Here is a 17,128-nt window from a genome sequence, read left to right on the forward strand (position 1 = left end):
GCAACGTCGGAGGGCTAGGCGCCACCTGACCACCAGAAGGGACTTCGTGGCCGCTCGGGCGAGGGAGGCAATGTCCGGGGCGGCGGCGGGGCTCCGGGAGGAGGCGGCTGCTGGACATGTCCCTGGGGCCGGAGGTCCTGCTTGGCCGCGGGGCGAGGGCTCCCATCGAGCCCCGGTGCCGGGAGACCCCTCCGAGCCCCGCAGGGAGCCTTCCGTCCGGCCACCGCCGCCCTTCCTGCCTTCTGGGGCCGCAGGAGCCGCGCACCGTCTGCTCCGGGTTTTCCTCCGAACATCGGATGAGCTGCCAAGGGGCAGTCCTTCGCAGCGCTTTGGAAAGTTCGTACGGATGTCCGGAGCAGCCGACCCGCCCTCGCCAGCTGCCAGGGAAGGGGCTGGGCATCGGGGGAGGGGGTCCCCGGTACCCCCCCCATCAGGAGGAACAGAGGGAGGGGCGCCCCGGGGAGGCTCCTCTTCCAGGCGCTGGGTCCGAGGCGCTGCGCGTGTCCGAGTGAGGCGGGGGGAGGGAGGGGTCTTTCTTCCCCTCCGAGGCCCCTCCCCCTCCGCCGCCTGTTTCTCAAGGCTCCTCCCCGCCCCCGCCCCTCGGAGCGGAGGCAGCAGCCCCCTCCCAGCCCTCGGCGCCACGCCCGCCCCAGACGCCCAGCCCTAGACAGCCAGACCCAGACCAGACCCATCCGCCCAGCCCCCTCCGGCCACAAGGGAGGCGCGAGGGAGTGGGGAAGAGACGACGCCGGGGCCGCCACCACCGGAGCAGACGCCCAGGAGGGAGACCCCGTTTGGCCGCCTTCGCCGCCTCGCCGCCCGGTAAGCGGCGCCCCCGACGGAGAGCCCCCGAGGAAGAGGGGGAGGGAGTCGCATGGATCTTTCCCCGGGACCCCCCCCGCCGCCCCCCGCCCCCCCCCCGCCAGGCCCCCCCCCCGTACATACACACACACAGAGGGAGGAGCAGGAGAGGAGCCCCACGGAGGGACCTGCCCCACTGCGACCCCACCGACCCGTCCCTGCCCTCCCTCTGCTCCCACCCCTCCCTACGCCCCAGTCTTCACTCTGGCGGGCGACTGGGAGCGAGAGGGAGGGAGGGGGCGGAGGGGGATCGCCCTCCCCAGCACGGAGCCCCTTCCGTCTGGCGCAGCTGCCGCCCCCCTCCCCTCTCGCCCCCCTTCCGTGGTCGATGGGGGGATCTTCTCCGAGGCTGTTGCTTGCCCAACCCCCTGCTCCTCCGCGCGAGGAGGTGGCTGGCCTTGCACTGGGGGGGGGCAGGAGCCGTTGCCTAGTTACCAGCCCTCCCCTCCTCCTCCCACTTGTGGACGCGGGGCCCCACCCCCCTCGCCCTTTGCACACGGCCCCCTCTCCGCGGGGCTTCTGGGAGGGTCGGGGGCAAGGGGGGCTGTGCGCGCGCACGCGTCGACTCCGGGTCCGGAGGGAACCGGGGGGGGGGGGGCGCATGGACTCCCTTCGGAGAGGAAGGGGAAAGGTGGGGGCGGCCCTTGGCCTCGTCGTCGTTGCTGTTGTTGAAGATCCTGATGGAAAGAGCAGCCCAGAGGGGGGGGAGGCGAGGGGGCGTCGCCCTTTGCAGGCAGAGATGCGGGGGGGGCTCCATGGTGCCACCTCTGCCCCTCTTCCGCCTCCCCTCTGCCTCTGTTTTGCGCATCCTCCGCGCCCCCCCCAAGAGGTCTCCAGGCGCCCCCCTGCAGCCCCACCTCCTGCCCCATTTAAACAGGGCTGTTTGTGTACATGGTGCTTTGGGCAAGACGCTCCGGTGGCGGTGCTGGAGTGGATTACATCTCCATGAGTGGCACACGTTTTCAGGTGTTTGTGCAGGACACACTCACAGAGAGAGATCGTCCTTTGGAGGAGGCCCAGCTCTCCTGAGGCGGGCAGGTGGTGCGTGTGTGTGAGTGTGTGAGAGGGAGGGAGAGAGGGAGCATGGACACGTGAGCATCTGCGCGTGGGCAGACGGATGGCAGGGAAACGCTGTTTTGTGCCACAACAGACGATCCCTCCCTCCTTCGCGAAATTGGTGTCAATATTTGCAAAACAGAGCTGAGCCAGAGGCTGCCCTGGAATTGGGGGGACCTTCTGCCCCACTGCAGCCATTGAAAGAGCACAGCATGGGGGGGGTCAGGGGTGGGATCTCCTCATCAAACCAGTTGTGAAACTTGTAGAAGACAAGAGCCCCATCCTGGTGGCGCTGGGAAGGATGAGGCAGACCAGGCTTTGCCCACTGATCTGAGCTTCCTTGGGGGGGCAGCTGGTTGGCCTTAAAGCTCTTTCAGGACCAGGGGCCAAACCTCTTCCTTCTTTCTCTAGATCCAGTAAATAAATGCAAAGAGTGCCCTCCAGCCTGGCGTTTGGGGTGAACATGGGAAGGCACAGGGACCAAGGGGTCCTCCCCCCACAGCAAGCCCCTCCAGCCCCACTGAGCATGAAGGGCCTGCCCCAGGGGGTCAAGTGACCAGATGAGGAAGGAAGGTGGGGCAGAGGGGTCATCTCAGCTGACCATGGGGACACAGACCCCTGCCTTATGGGGGTCTTGCTCACTTGTTCATTTATGTGGCTTCCTTTTAAAAGGTCTAGACTTCTGTTTCAGCTTTCCCTCCAAAGCAGTGAAGAATGTGACAGTGTACAGATTATAAACCATCTTGCCAATACTGTACAACTTCAGGTTCGCCCAATTGGAAGATTTCGGCATTCTCTCTTCGTTCCCCTCCTCAGATAGATAGGAGCAGGAAAGTCCTCTGCTGTCTCCCCTCATTCAAAGATCCCACTTGCTCCTAAGGAATCACAGGGCAATAAATACCTTTGTAAACCATGTGCTTCAGGTCACTTTGAGGAAGTTTTCTCTCTCCTGCTTCAGTCGGTCCCCCATCTTCCTCCTCTCTCAACCTTTTTTTGGAAAGATGGAGCAAAAGACTCTAGGCCCATAAACCAAAAATGGGGGCAGTTCAAGTTTCCTAAGGCTTCAGACTTTGTTTAGGAAACAAAAATATTAAGCTGTTTTTTTTTCCTGCTTCCATTGATTTCTGTCCATTCACTGCTTCAAATAATTTTACTGTAGTCAAGTACATTAGCGTTTCCCCATGGTCACGTTTTATAATTTGTGCCAAATAATATTTCAGTGGCCATCATGTCTTTTGTTTTAAACGTGCTTTTCCTGAAGACCTTGTGGCTACAACAAAGCCTTTACTACTCAAACAACAGATAATGGCTTCTGCTAATCCTAGCCTTACAATGATCACTGAAATATTGTTTGGCACAAATTATAAAATGTGGTCATGGAAAATGCAAATGTACTTGGCTACAATGGGATTATTTAAAGCAGCCACGGAAGCAGGAAAAGAACAACAAATATTTGATGTCTAAAACCTTAGGCCCCACATATAAGTGGGAAAGGACCCCAAGGCACACAACAACAAAGGAAAGGGTGGGGTGTGGCTGGGATTTGGAACCGGCCTTCCTTCCACTTGGGGGGCAATATTGGGGCTGCAAATGAGGAGGCCCTGCCTCTGTGGCAGCCTCTGGAGCTGCTGGGGGTCTTAATGGTTGGCTGGGGAGGTTTGGGGGGCTTATTGGGGCCGCTACAGGGGTGCCACTGGGGCTTTCCTTGGGGGCTGGGGCTCCCTCTCTTCCTGCCCCCCTCCCCCAGCTGCCAGGCTGGAGTCAGGGCTGAGTGTGTCTGGTCTGGGGGCTGAAAGATTTCTGGCCCAGTGGACGTCCAACTGACACTGAAGCAAAGTGACACCTCTGCCTGTGTTCACACATGCAGCCCCTTTCCTCCTCCGGCGGGGTGCATTGTGCAGGCAAGACTCAAGGGCACAGTGCCGTCTGTGTGCCATGATTTTAACCAGTTCTGATCTGTGGAGGATGCCCTCAGGTCTCTTAGAGAGGGAAGAAGGCCGGGATGTTTGCTAGGGCTTGGCAGGAGGGTTTGAGGACTGGAGGAGGGCAGGCAGGCGGGCAAGTAGGCAAGGGCAGCAGCAGCAGCAGCAGCACCCTGGCCCAGGTGCCAGGAGGGCTGTTTCTGGCCTCTTAACGTGCCATTTGCAAAGGCAGAAAGGTCTGTGTTTCCTGCTTGCCTGTCTTGAGAGAAATCAAGGAAAAGGCACCTTGTGTTTGTGCAGAAGGCTGGGCTGGGCTGCTAAGGCCCTTGGTGATCTTGGGCATAGTTGGGGTGCTTGCATTTAGGGGGCACCTTCCCCATTTGTATGGGCCTCAACCTGACCCCACATAATGGGTCTCGCATGGATGGGGGTGAAACTTCTCTCAAACATTTGGGCTTCATAAAAAGAACTGAAAGAAACTCAGGAGGCCATGCCAGAGCAAGAGAGGATTCTGGAGCTGAAGTGCATCCCCCACAAATGGCCATTTGGCTTCTGTTTAGAGGCCTCCAATGAAGGAGAGTCCACCTCCTTCCAAGGGAATCTGTTCCACAGCCAAAGAGCTGTTTCTAATGTCGAGTCGGAATCCGTTGGCTCAAGTCCAGTCTTCTGGAGAGCAGAAACCAGCCTGGCTCCATACATGGCATGATGGCAGCCCTTTAGGTGCTGGGAAAGGGCCTGTCCAACCCACCCCCCAGTGTCCTCCAGGCTAAATATCCCCTACTCTCTCTCGAAAGGCTGAGCTTCCAGGCTTTGAGCTTCCTCCTCTGGACATCTTTTAATGCCTTCTCAGGGTCCTTCTTAGCCCCTGGTGCCCAGAAGTGGACAGAGGACTCCAAAAGGCTAAAGCACATGGTGTGTGTGGGGGTCCATTATGGACATAATATTTTCTCATTTAAACTTCTCATCTTTCCTCCCTCTCCCCCCCCACAGATTGGGGCACAGGGGGTCCCAAGCAGCAGTAAATGAAGGTGGTGTGTGTGTGTGTGGGGGGGAGACCACCTGTTGACCCATGTGCCTGTTTTCCTTGTGGGTTAGGCAGCAGAGCTTGCAAAGCCCAACTGAGGGGTGGAGAAACAAAAGTGAACGCATAGGGCTGGGTTGCCTTCCTCTGCTGCGCTTGGCTGGTAATTTAAAAGCGTGGGAAAGGGGAGTGTTTGTATAATGCTGGAAATCCATTTTCTAGCCAGTGTTTTAGAGAAAGGGATGGAAGATGGATTTTTTCAATTATTTGACAAAATCCCTTGTCTGATTAAAATCCAATACTAAGTACATTGTCCTCTGGACTGGGAAGGAAATGCTGTGTGAGACAAGAGAGATCTGATTAGAGCCGATCCCTCTGCATGCAGAGATGCAAGGGTCCATCTGCAAGAGCAGCCCTTGGTGGGTTTCTCGGGGGGGGGGGGGTAGAGCCCATTCAGGACCCCCCATGGCAAAGGTTTGCAAGATGGGCTCTTGTGCCAAGCTGTTCACCCTTGGGCTCAACAAATTCTCTAATTTCTTTATCCATTCTTCTTTGCCCCCCCCCCCATGACAGACCCCCCCCCCCACTTTCCTCTAAATGTGCACCAGTTGGCCAATGTTGTCCTTTCAATGCAGCCCACAAAATCTCATACCTAAATGCAGGACTGAGCATTTGTCTGGGCTGAAATCCTAGAATCAAAGGGGGTGCTGGAGTTGGAAGGGACTCCGGGGCTATCGGGTCCCACCCCTTTCTTTTGCCATGAAGACACCACCCAAGAATTACAGAATCATAGGATTCTAGGGTTTGGAAGGGACACCCCCCTCCCAGACCATCAAGTCCAATCCCCTCCTTCTGTCATGAAGGAAGACACCATCCAAGCCCTTCTCCCTAGGATGTCCATCCAGCCTCTGCTTACCCTCAGGAGGTTCTTCCTAATGTCGAGGTGGAATCTCTCACAATGGCTAAGTTTCATTGTGCTGGTTCTGGCCCAGCATCCCCACCTGTCTGGATGATTTTTCACCCTCCTCTGCCCATCTGCCTGTCTGCCTTGGCATTTGCTGTCTCTCGGAGGTAATTCTCTCCCACCTGTGGATTTGATGGACAGCCCAGCCCTGGGCCTGAGCCTGGAGCCTTTGGCCCTCCTGACGCTTTGGACATCTACTCCCAGAAGAACAAGTCTGCATACTAACCATTGTAAAGGACTGTGGGAGTTGTGGGCCAAAGCAGACCCTCCAACAGCCCACCAGCAGGTTGTGGGGCTGGGAAATGGATGGTCTTTCAGAAGGCGCCTCAGCCTTGGGCCTGCTGCTTGGTGCTGATGAGGGATGCAGCCCAGGAAACTCACTGACAGCGGACTGTGATCCTAGTGGCATTATCCCAGCCCCATATTGGCACCTTATCCATCAGGAGAAGATGAGAGACAGTTATCAGGCCCTTTGTGAGATGCAAGACATATGATGTTCTTGGCATCCTCAGGATCCATTGGACTATGTATTAACTGACCCACCTTATCTTCCAGCACCTCCTCTTTTCTGCAATTATTCTCTAAGAAAACAGCAGCAGATCTGACATTGGGGATGATAGGCCTTGCACCTTCCAATGGCCCATGAAGGCCTTTCCTCCTACTATCCCTGCACCTGAAACCCAACTGCAAAGCACCCCAGGAGGGAGGATCTGTCTCCCCTGACAGGCTCCTTCCTGCCTGCCTGTCTTGTGGATGATGGGTTCCTCTGCACCTTGGCCCAGAGGTATGGCCCATCCGCAGAGCATGCATGGCTCTCCACTCCCATCACTCTTTATAAGGGGATCCGCTTTGGGGGGCTCTTGCCAAGGCCCCACCCCCACCCCGTGTTTGGCTTTTGCAGGAGGGCCGCGAGGCCTTTGCCTGCCCCTTGCAAGGTTCCTCCTTCCCCGGCATGAGAGGGGGGCCTCCTGAGCCTACAGAGCCCCCCATGCCCCCCCTCCCTCTCTCCCTCGGCCAGACTCCTGGTGTGCCAGGCGGCCATTTTCTCCCTTTGGCTCCGCGATGGATGCCAGGCGCCGAGGAGGGCATGAGGAGACTGGCAAACAAAAAGGAGGGGCGCATGGGGGGGGGCGAGGACTGCCCTCCTTTCTGCCCCCCCAGCACTAGCAGCGGGAGGAGGAGGGGGGCTGCGTGAGAGGCTGGGGGGAGGGTTGACTCTGGCCGCCTCGGGATTCGGGAAGCCCCCTTCTCCTTCTGCAGAGGGAACGGGGGGGGGCTCTCAGGGCATTCAGACCCACGGAAGGAGGCGGGTAGCACAGCTGGAAGGCCAAGGGGGATGCTGGAGGGTAGAAGAGCCGGGACGCCCCTCCGAGGGACCCCCCACTGGGCATGTGGGGGGGTTGTAGGAGAGGGGGAAGGGAGGGAGGAGAGGAGGGGCGCACTGTGTTGCCTCTCTTCCACCATGAAAGAAGGGCGCCCCTGGCCCACTTCCCGGCCGTGGCCCCCTGCGTTTGCTGCCCAGCTCTTCGGGGACCGCGATGGAGGGATGGAAGGAGGGGGAGGGGGCCAGGGTCCCTGGGGGGTGAGAGAAGAAGAGCCTCTGCAGGGGGAGGGCGAGGGCGCCGATTCTCCGGTTTTGGGGGGCTTTGCTCCAGGCAAAAGGAAGGGCTTCATGCAGAACACCAGCTCTGATATTAAGGCAGCATCTTGTTGCAATTTGCAAGCCTTAAACGATTTGTTCCTGTAAACTGCCAAGACTCTCCGGAGGGTTACACTGGCATCCTTCTTCCCTGCCAGGCATGACAGCGCCAGGGCTCACCCTCCTCTCTGTTCCGCATCGGCCTTCGGCCTAGAGGCCAAATGCTCTTTGCCCAAAGGAAGCCAGAAGGCATAATCCCCGCACCTGGAATTGGGAACAGACCCTTTAGCTGGGATTACTGTCTTAATCATCAAGTAGGAAAATAGGTTTTCTGTGTGAAAATTTGAATGGCAGTTTCTGTGAGCAACTCTGGTTGGGCACAGTGCTTCAAGGCAGCATCAAGGGCCATCCCTACGTTTCAGGTTTGGGGCAAGAAACCTCAGGGCTTGGAATGATCCTGAATGACCAAACCGACCGGAAATGGTTGGCTTCCGCATCATCAGGGTTGCAGCTGCCTGTCCCTACTAGAGAAAAGAGGACAGGAGGAAACTCTGAGATGGGGCCGCACTTCAGCCTGGACCACAAAAGGGCACCCATGAACCCAAACAAAATCAGAAGTTCTTCAGCAAAAGGAGGAAGAGGAAAAGAAAGGAAGATAATAATTAATAATAATTTGTTTTATTTATATACCGCTATTCCAAAGATCATAGCGGTGAACAGCAAGTAAGATGAAGTTGAGGGTAGAGGCATTCTGTCTCAGAATAGTTTCATGGAAGGAGAGCTAGTATGTGAGACGAGGGATTCCTGCCCCCAGTTCCTTCTGACCCAAGACCTCTGCCTTTTGCCTTTGCCCCTCCTTGAGGCATGCTCAGGAGACTTTGCCCTGGTCTCAGCCTAGCCCCAGGCACTGGAGAGTGCGGAAACAGGGGAGAAGTGCAGGAAGGCACTCCATGGGCCCCATACTGGGCTGGGCACAACCTGTGGGGAACCCCTGAGCAGCAACTGAGAGTGGGGTGGTGGTGGGGGATAGGACGACTGGGTTGCAAGAGCTGGAGGAGCAGCTTGTCTGGAAAGGATGGGAGGCTGCAGTGGACATGGGTCACCAGAAATGTGTTGGTGGGCTGTCTTCCTCACCCCTCTCGCCCCCTGCCTTGGACAGCCCAGTCCCACCGCAGCCCCTGCAGGATCCAGGGGAAGCTGCCTTGCCATCGTATGTGTATTCCCCCCACTACCGCCCACACTTGTGCTCCCTGTTGTGCCCCCCACTGACACATGCCTTCTGCTCCGTCCCTCTCTCCTGCAGCAGCCATGGAAAGGGGCCTGGTGGTCCTCTGCTCCCTTCTGGTCCCAGTGATGTTGGCAGAAGGTAGGTGCCTCCCTGCCCCCTTGGCTCTGAGCAGGAGGGAAGGGGAAGGCTGCTGGAGGGTTGGAGGTAAGGGGCCAAATCCTTGTGGGGTGACCAGAGACCCCTTGGCAGTCGCTCCATCTTGAGATTGACCCTCTTGAATCAGTCTGGGGGAGATCTGGACCTCCTTTCTGTTTTCCTTTGGGAGCCAAAGTAGGTGCCATGAAAATGGGGCTAAAATACTGAATTTGTTTTCTTGGCTGCATAAGGAGACTCCTCGGGATTTAAAAAGGGCCATTTACCCCCCAACCATCATCTTGAAACCCCAGGTGGCCCCTTTCCAGAGGGACATCATCCTCCCCATCCTGCCCTATTACATTTGCCCTTCTTCCCTCTGCCCCAGAGAGGCCCAAGGATGTTCTCCTGATGGGAGTGCCCATCTGGGCTGGGAGCTGAGGGGCCAGAGAGCAGGACAGTCTGCAGGTGCAGCCCAGAAGAAATACCCCCCCCCCCCGAACAGACACAAACAGGTTCTGAGAAAGGGCAGGGAGCTTCTCCCACTTCAGTCCCACGGTTCTTACCATGGATTTTGTCTTTCTCTTTGTTTTTTCCAGTGGCTGACCAAGAGAAGGAGAAGGACCCCTTCAAATATGGTGAGCCCCCCACCCTGCCCCCTTTGTGGGAGAGGGCCTTTGAGTGTGGAGGTGGCTGCCTGGCAACACTCCCCCTTCTCTCCCACAGATTACCAGACCCTCCGGATCGGCGGCCTGGTCTTTGCTGTGGTCTTCTTCACTGTCGGGATCCTCCTCATTTTGAGTAAGGGGTCCGGTTGCCTGGCCTGGGGCTGGGAGGGATGCAAGCAGGGAGGGAACAGCACTGCACCTGGTCCCTCCCCGCAAAGCAAGAACACTTGCAGTGGGCTGGAGTGAGCAGATAGGAGGAGGCAGTCTCTCTGGGGGATTCACAGCTCCTGCTCTTTCTTTTCCCAGGCAGGCGGTGTAAGTGCAGCTTCAACCAAAAGCCAAGGTCAGTGGGGTGGGCCTGGGATGGGGTGGGCACCCCTCCAGGCTCCCCCTCCCCCTGCATGATCCCACCAGCCCTCCACCGCCTGTTGGGGTGTTCAGCTGCCACCGAACCTGCTGCTCAAGTGCATAGAGCAGGCGTAGGCAAACTTTTTGAACCGGGGGCCGGGTTCCTGTCCCTCAGACAACTGGGGGGCTGATGCCAAACCGGGGCAAATGTAGGACAATTTTTTTTTTCAAATGTAGGACATATTTTTAAAATGGAGGACATGTGGGAAAAGTTGCTGATTTTAAAAAAATGTTGATATAAATGCATGTTTCTTAGGCATGATCAAAATGGAGGACATTTTGGCATTATTCCTAGATAGATGGCAGAAAATGTACTTCCCTTTCTGGCCAACCCCCCTCCCTCCATTCCAAAACACACACGACAGCACATTTGAGCATTTCACATGGCTTTATTTATCATGGCTTCTTGCAAATTTCATAGAATCATAAAATCATAGAGTCAGAAGAGACGCAAGGGCCATCCAGTCCAACCCCCTGCCATGCAGGAACTCTCAATCAAAGTATCCCTGACAGACAGGCTTATTGCATAACCAAACCCTTTGGGTTTAATACTTAACATGGGGTAACATGGCTATGCATATTGAACATGTCAAGGTGGTTTAACAAGAAGTGGATTTGCCCTCGATTAATAAAAACACAGAAAGGGGACACACAAATGGGGCCAAAAATCCACATTAAAAATACAGGGGAGGAAAATACATGTTGGAAATGGCTACCTACCTCCTCCTCCTCCTCCTCCTCCTTTTACTTTTCATCTTCGGCGCCAAACAGCACCTGGAAATGGCCCTTTTCCCTCCCACTCGCCCAGAAGTAGAGGCTTGAGCTCAGTGCTCCTCTTTCTCCTCCTCCTCCTCCTACGAAGCCTCACCTTCCCATTGAGGCTGGCCAATGGTTGACTGGGGCTCGAAACAGTCCCGCCCCCGGCCTTTTCCTATTGGCCAGCCAGCCTCAAGGGAAGGAGTTGCTCTTTTTGAGCCCCGTGCGTGCACACACAAGCCGGGTGCGCGCCAGCTGCCTCCGGCCCCAGGCAGGGAACTCCCGAGGTGCTGTGAGGTTGCGCCAAAGCGCTGCGCTTGGAGAAGGAGCGCGCAGAGGTGCAGGAAGAGGCGGAGGAGGTGGGTGGATGGATGGCCGGCTGGCCGGTCGGCCGGCTGGCCACATCAGCACCCAAAGGCGCCGCTGCAGCGGCACACTAACAAAGCCTGGGGGCAAGGGCAAACCCGGGACAAATGGCAAATGTTATGGCAACCCTAGCAGCGGGGGCGGCGGTAGGACCGGGCTGGGGCCGGTCCGAAGGCCTAGGCGGGCCAGATCCGGCCCGTGGGCCATAGTTTGCTGACCCCTGGCATAGAGTCGTAGAATCATAGAATCATAGAGTTGGAAGAGACCACAAGGACCATCCAATCCAACCCCCTGCCATGCAGGAACTCTCAATCAAAGCATTCAAGACAGATGGCCATCCAGCCTGTTTAAAGACCTCTTAGGAAGGAGATTCCACCAAAATCTCCAAGGAAAGAGTGCGTTCCACTGTCGAACAACCCTTACTGCAGCACTCCTGAACTAGGACCAAGAGGGAAAATGGTGCCCGGGCTTTTATTTGAAGGGAGCAGGAGGGAGGTGTCAGGCAAATATCCCTGTTAACCTGTGAGTCCGCCTTAAGCATAGAATTATAGAATCATAGAGTTGGAAGAGACCGCAAGGGCCATCCAGTCCAACCCCCTGCCTTACGGGAAATCTAAATCAAAGCATCCCCATTGACAGATGGCCATCCAGCCTCTGCTTAGACCCACCAAAGGAAGGCTGTGGCAGCGGACCAGCCCCAGGGCAGCTGGGAGAGGGCTTTGGGCCACTCAGCCCCCCAACTTTTGTGACCTGGGGTCTCTCTCCCCCCTCCTTGCAGGGTTCCGGGAGATGCAGAGGCACCAGGAGAAAATCTGATTGCCTCAAATGGTAAGAGGAAGCCCCTCCCCCCGGACGGACTGGGGTGCCCCCTCCAGATCCAGTCCTATTCCAGAGAAATCCTCACCATGAGGACTCCATGGCCCCCCAGATGGGAGGTGGGCATACTGGCCCTGGGACCCTTTCTAACTCTGCTTGTCTTTGCAGCAACTGGAGCACAAAAAGCTGAGAACTGAGTGGAAGTCATGAGGTGAGCCGTTTGGGGATGGGTCTGAGGAGATGCTGGGCTTGGCCTGGTGTGCCCATGGAGGCTGCACAAGCGTCACCCTCCCTCCCCCTGGGTCCCCCACCCTCTTTCTCCTTTGTGGAATAGGTCAGCTGTGGGTTTGGAGCATCCTCCTATGTCTGGGCCCCAGTGTTTGCACTCATACCTGGTGCCTCTTCATGGGGGGGGGGGGTGTGTGTAGCAGGCACAGTTTTGGATGCTGTTGATTGGGGTTTCTCAGTTCTGGGATGCAGGGGCAGCTTCTTTCCTCCTGCCGCCCCCACCCCCGTCCTTTTCTTGGGGGTGACTTTCCCCTACGGTTGGCAGAGTCGCACACCCAGAGAACAGCTTCTTGGCTGTGGGAGCAAAGCAGGAGGGGAGGGTTTGCCCCATCCGGTTGGGGGTCCTGGCCCAAAAGCTTCTCTGGGTGCATCTGACACCCCCCATTAGCCTCAGCAGCCTCTGCTCCCTCCCCTGCAGATCCAGAGACCAGACGATGGACGCCTGGCAGACCCCCTCCCTGGACACTGACACCACCGCCGCCGTGAGAGGAGGAGAGCAATGGCAACGCTGCTGTCCTGCTGGCTGGTGTATCCCCCAAGAGCCTTGGTTCTCTCTTTCAGTGTGAAACCCCCCCCCCCATTGCCAGGGCAGTCCAGTGTGTGATGTTTGTGGTAACTGTAGCCTCCACTTAGGTGTTGTCGTGTGAGTCTGTCACTCTTTGCCTCCCTCCATCTTTGTGCCGTTGTGACGTGGTGATGGTGCACTGTCTTTGGAGGAGGGGGGAAGGAGGCAGCCCTGGGGTCAAGGCCCAACATCCCTTTGAGGAGGAGCAGCTGGGGCTTTCTGTAGCCCCAGGGCTGCTGCCAATAGGGCCCAGTGGGAAGAGGGGTACAGGATTCTAGCCCTGGCTGTCTACCATGCGCAAATGTCTCTGGCTGGGCCCCCATATCCCAGAACACCCATTCCCCACTGACCCTCTCCCTCATTCAGAAAGGCCTTTGTGTGGGGTAGGGGTCCCTCTCCCCCCACCCACAGCACCACCCAGCCACATTCTGTTCTTTCTCTGGGGTGGGGGCCAGAGAAGGGGAGGAGGGCTGTCTTGAGGGGAGGGAGGAGGCCTGCCTTGGGGGGCTGGAACTGAACCCTCTCCTTCAGGTTCAGGCTCCAGCCCCCTCCCCCTTAGCACAGCCTTCCGCCAGGCCAGGCAAGACCCTCACTCACATTCACGTGGGCTTGACGTTGGGTGAACTTTGCAGACAAGACCCCCATTGTGCAACTTGGCTGAGCCTCCACTTGCTCTGTGTCTGGCCAGCCTCTCTGCCCTGTGCAGATCCCATGTACACACACCCCAGCACCATACCCCCCAGATCCAGCCATTGGCAAGATCTTGAGCCCCCCCCCCCCAGTATTTTTGAAGAGGGCTTTGCAAAACCTCCATGAGCGGAGGCGCTCCTCCCTGAGGCTTGATGGCTGCTCAGAGCCTGAGAGTGGTCCGAGGTCAGCCTGGCAGGGAAGGAAGCTCCTGGTCTGGCCACCCTTTGACCCTCAGTGCTGTTTTTCCCCAGTGGGCCCCTTCCCCACAGGCTGAGCTTTGGCCTTAGGAAGAGGGGCCACAAGTGCTGGGTTTGGAGGGATCTCTTCCTCCAGCCTTCCTTCCTCCCATCGGGTGGGTGCTCTGCCAGGCTCTGCCTTCTGTGGAAAGGGCTAGTGGTGCTTGCCACTCCAGCCACGCTTTGCCCGCCTGCCCCCCTCCATGCCCCCCTTGTGTTGCTGCTGTTGTGTCTGTGGTGTCCCGTTGGTGAACAGCCATTCCTCGCCTGCCCAGTGGGTTGGAGCCCAGCCATGCAAGTGTCATGACTCTGCCAACCAAGCCCACTGACCCACCCACCGACCCACTCTTCCGTGATCAAGGACTCCTGCAGTTTCTTTCCTGTGTTGTGTCCCACATCCCAAGAAGGGAAAAAGATAAAATGGAATAAAACCTTGTTTCTATTTCAAGGCTTCTTCCTCTTGGGGGGGGGGGGAGGCAGGGGAGCTGGCATCTCTCTTCTGTGGCTGCTCCCATGCGTGGACCTTTGGGTGTGGGGGCAAAGCGGCCATGCACGGTCAGGGGAGGGGGTCATGGCTCTGCTGCGGTGCCCACACAATGCCCCTCTCTCTGTGCCTTTGGACTCCCTTGGTCCACCTCTTGCTGGGCAGCTGGCAAAATGGCTGTCCCGTCGGTGGTGCCCCCCTCCCCGGGTGAGAGGATGCTTCCTGACCAGAGCACTGGGGGCGGGGGGGGGCAGCCGATGGGATCCCTGTCCTGGCATATGGGGGGGGGCGCACTGGGACCACTCGTGCCAGGGCTAAGACCCCCCCCCCCCAGCATCCCGTCCGACGATGGGGGGGGGGCCAAAAGCTGGGGGGGGGGGGCGGCTGGGGGGGGGTGGCGGGGCCGGTGGGGAAGGACGGGGCCCCCCCCCAGGGAATCTGCTCCTCCAGGGTTTCGGTATCAGTTCCAAGAGGGAGAAGCGGGGGAGTGGTGGCGTCGTCGTCGTCCCCAGACCAGACCGGCCCAACCCCTCCCCTCGCCGTCTGCCAGGCGGTGCTTTTGGGTGGCTGCCCGGGCGAGGGGACTTGGATGCCTTGTCCGGGGAGGACCAGTTGGCTGGAGGAGTGCTGGCCCTTGAGCCGTCGGGGGAGGTACTCCGGAGCAGGAAGGGTTGAAGAGGGTCCTTCCTTCCCCCGGAAATTGGTGCGCAGTCACTGGCCCCTGAGGCTGCTGCCTCTCCCAGGAACGGACCCCATGATCTCCTCGGAAAAGGGGGAGCGGGTGTGCCCTCCCTCCCCTGGGACCTCCCCCTCCCCAGGGGCTGATTTCGCCAATCCTGACCGTCCCTCTCATGCCGTCTACTGTCAATGATTGACAGGACTCAAGACTTTGCTTCCAGCTGCCAGTTTTTCTGCCTCTTTTGTGTTTGAGGGACTGGCTCTGTGGCCTTCGAGAGACCCCCCACCCCGCCCATTCCAGGAGCCCTAGACATCCCCTGTGCCACCGCCCCCCTGCCATGCCTTTCGGATGGTGCCCACCGGGCCGCTTCTCTGCTTTGGCAGCCAGAGAAGATGAGGCGCCCCCTTCCTTCTTGGACCCCTGGGATGCCAGGTGACCATAAAGCTAGGGGCCCAGGGGGCAATGGGCAAAGGGGCCAGGGCCCAGTTTGGGTAAGGGCCTCCCAGAGGGCCCAAGAGGTCAAGACCATAGAGGGCAAGGGAAAACACTTCTAGGGCCTAGGAGTCCAGGGGCCAGAAGCCAGGGTCCAAGGGGAACCATTAGGAGGAACATCCTTACAATAAGAGCTGTTTGACAGTAGAAGACGCTTCTGCCTCAATGGCAGGTGGAGGGTCTCCTTCTTTGGAGACTGTTTTTAAGGGGAGGCTGGAGGGCCATCGGTCCCCGGGAGGGATTTGAGGGGGGTCTTCCTGCATGACAGAAGGAGGGGCTGGACTCGATGGCCCTTTGGGATCTAACTTTCGCATCCTATGATTCTGTGAAGATGCTGCTGACCGAATGGAGTGTGGAGGAGTCTCCTTCCCTGGAGGCTGTTTTTAAGGGAGGCTGGAGGGCCATCGGTCCCAGGGAGGAGGGCTTGGTCGGGGTCTTCCTTCAGGACAGAAGAAGGGGGTGGGACAAGATGGCCTTGGGGAGCCTCTTTCCACTCTAAGGTTCTATGGTTCTATTCCGGGGGCCAGGGCTACAAAGTCAAAAGGGAGGAAATCGGGGCCCTGTGAGAAGGAAGAGAGGGAGGGGAGACTCTTGTGCCAAAGAGGCCTTTGCCAGGAGGCGAGAGGCTTTTGCTTGGCCTCTCTCTGCCAAGCCCTCTCTGCCCCCTTCGTGGAAAGCCATCGTGTCTGACCCACGGGAGGATTTTTCCACCCTCCCTGCGAGACCACCGGCGGCTCATGGAGGGCCTAGGGGCTGCTCTTCAGTGCCCCATAGCAGAGCCAGAGCGCCCACTAGGTGGAGGAGAAGGGGCGATGCCCGATGGGGCTGCTTCTCTCGAGGAGCCACTGGCCCTGAGAGAGACTTAGAAGGAGAAACCCAGCTGCTCCTGCGGGCGCCAGCGGTCGGTGCCCAGAGGCCTGGCTTCCCTTTGGGGGGCGATGGGGCTCCTGGGATGCCTCCTGACCCAGGGCTTTGGGCTCCGCTGGGCATGCCACCTACCCTTTCACCCGTGTTAGCGGGAGGTCTCTATGTGGGCATAGACACACTTTCCCGAGGAGGGCCCCCCTTCATCGGGGGAAAAGCTGACGGGGGCTGGGCAAGAGCCCTCCCTGTGGTCCCTTGGCTCCGGGCCCTGGCCTGCCCTTCGCAACTCTTCAAGGAGATGGAGGTTTTCCAGGGCCGGGGCTGACCGCTTCGCCTTGTGACTGGGATAAATATTACACCGAGGCTGTTAATGTTTAATGGGGCGGGGGGGTCGGTGCCCCCTCCCTCCCTCCCTCCCTCGCTCCCTCCCTCGATGTCCCTCAGGAGCGCTCCTCTTGCCCTCCGCTCACACTCGCCGCTCTCCGGCTCCATCGCAGACTGAGGCACAGAGACCCCGGGCGGACAGCCAGGCAGGCGATGGCCGACGGTAAGACCACCGCCCTCCGCCCCGAGCCTGGCCTTCGAGCCAGAAGGGTCCTCCTCCTCGGCCGCGCTCAGCTGCCTTCTTGCCTTCCCTTGCTGGCACTTTGGGTGTTGCAAGCGCCCCAGAGAAGCCAGGGGGAGCAAGGGGGCAGGAGCAGGAGAGCTGCGCGCCCGGCGTCGGGGGTCTCCTGTCCCCTGCCCACATCCCCGCCTTGCCCCGGGGTCTCGTGGCCCCGGAGCACTCTCCCTCCCGCACCCCTCTCCAGGCAGCTGCCCCCCCCCGGAGAGACTGTGGGGGGCTGACCGCCGCTTCTTCTCTCTGCAGAGCGCTTTCCTGAGGCGGAGATGGACCGGTTCTCTTATGGTAAGGAAGGGCTCTCGCTCGCCCTCATCCATCCCGCCGCAGGGGCTTCTTCGGGGGCGGGAGGGAGGAGGCCAAGAAGGGGGCTC

General features: G+C 58.6%; 1 protein-coding gene across 1 annotated transcript; it reads left to right on the forward strand.

The window, feature by feature from the left end:
- Positions 1 to 624: 624 nt before the first annotated feature.
- On the forward strand, positions 625 to 14,058 carry LOC121934777 (FXYD domain-containing ion transport regulator 6-like). The gene is made up of 8 exons (XM_042475616.1): positions 625 to 822; positions 8,767 to 8,829; positions 9,423 to 9,461; positions 9,550 to 9,624; positions 9,798 to 9,834; positions 11,800 to 11,849; positions 12,006 to 12,048; positions 12,544 to 14,058. The coding sequence occupies exons 2-7, from the start codon at positions 8,772 to 8,774 to the stop codon at positions 12,032 to 12,034; spliced, it is 288 nt and encodes a 95-aa protein (XP_042331550.1). The 5' UTR covers positions 625 to 822; positions 8,767 to 8,771; the 3' UTR covers positions 12,035 to 12,048; positions 12,544 to 14,058.
- The last annotated feature ends 3,070 nt before the right edge of the window (positions 14,059 to 17,128 follow it).

The sequence above is a fragment of the Sceloporus undulatus genome, chromosome 6, assembly GCF_019175285.1.
Source record: "Sceloporus undulatus isolate JIND9_A2432 ecotype Alabama chromosome 6, SceUnd_v1.1, whole genome shotgun sequence".
Classification (NCBI taxonomy): Eukaryota; Metazoa; Chordata; class Lepidosauria; order Squamata; family Phrynosomatidae; genus Sceloporus; species Sceloporus undulatus.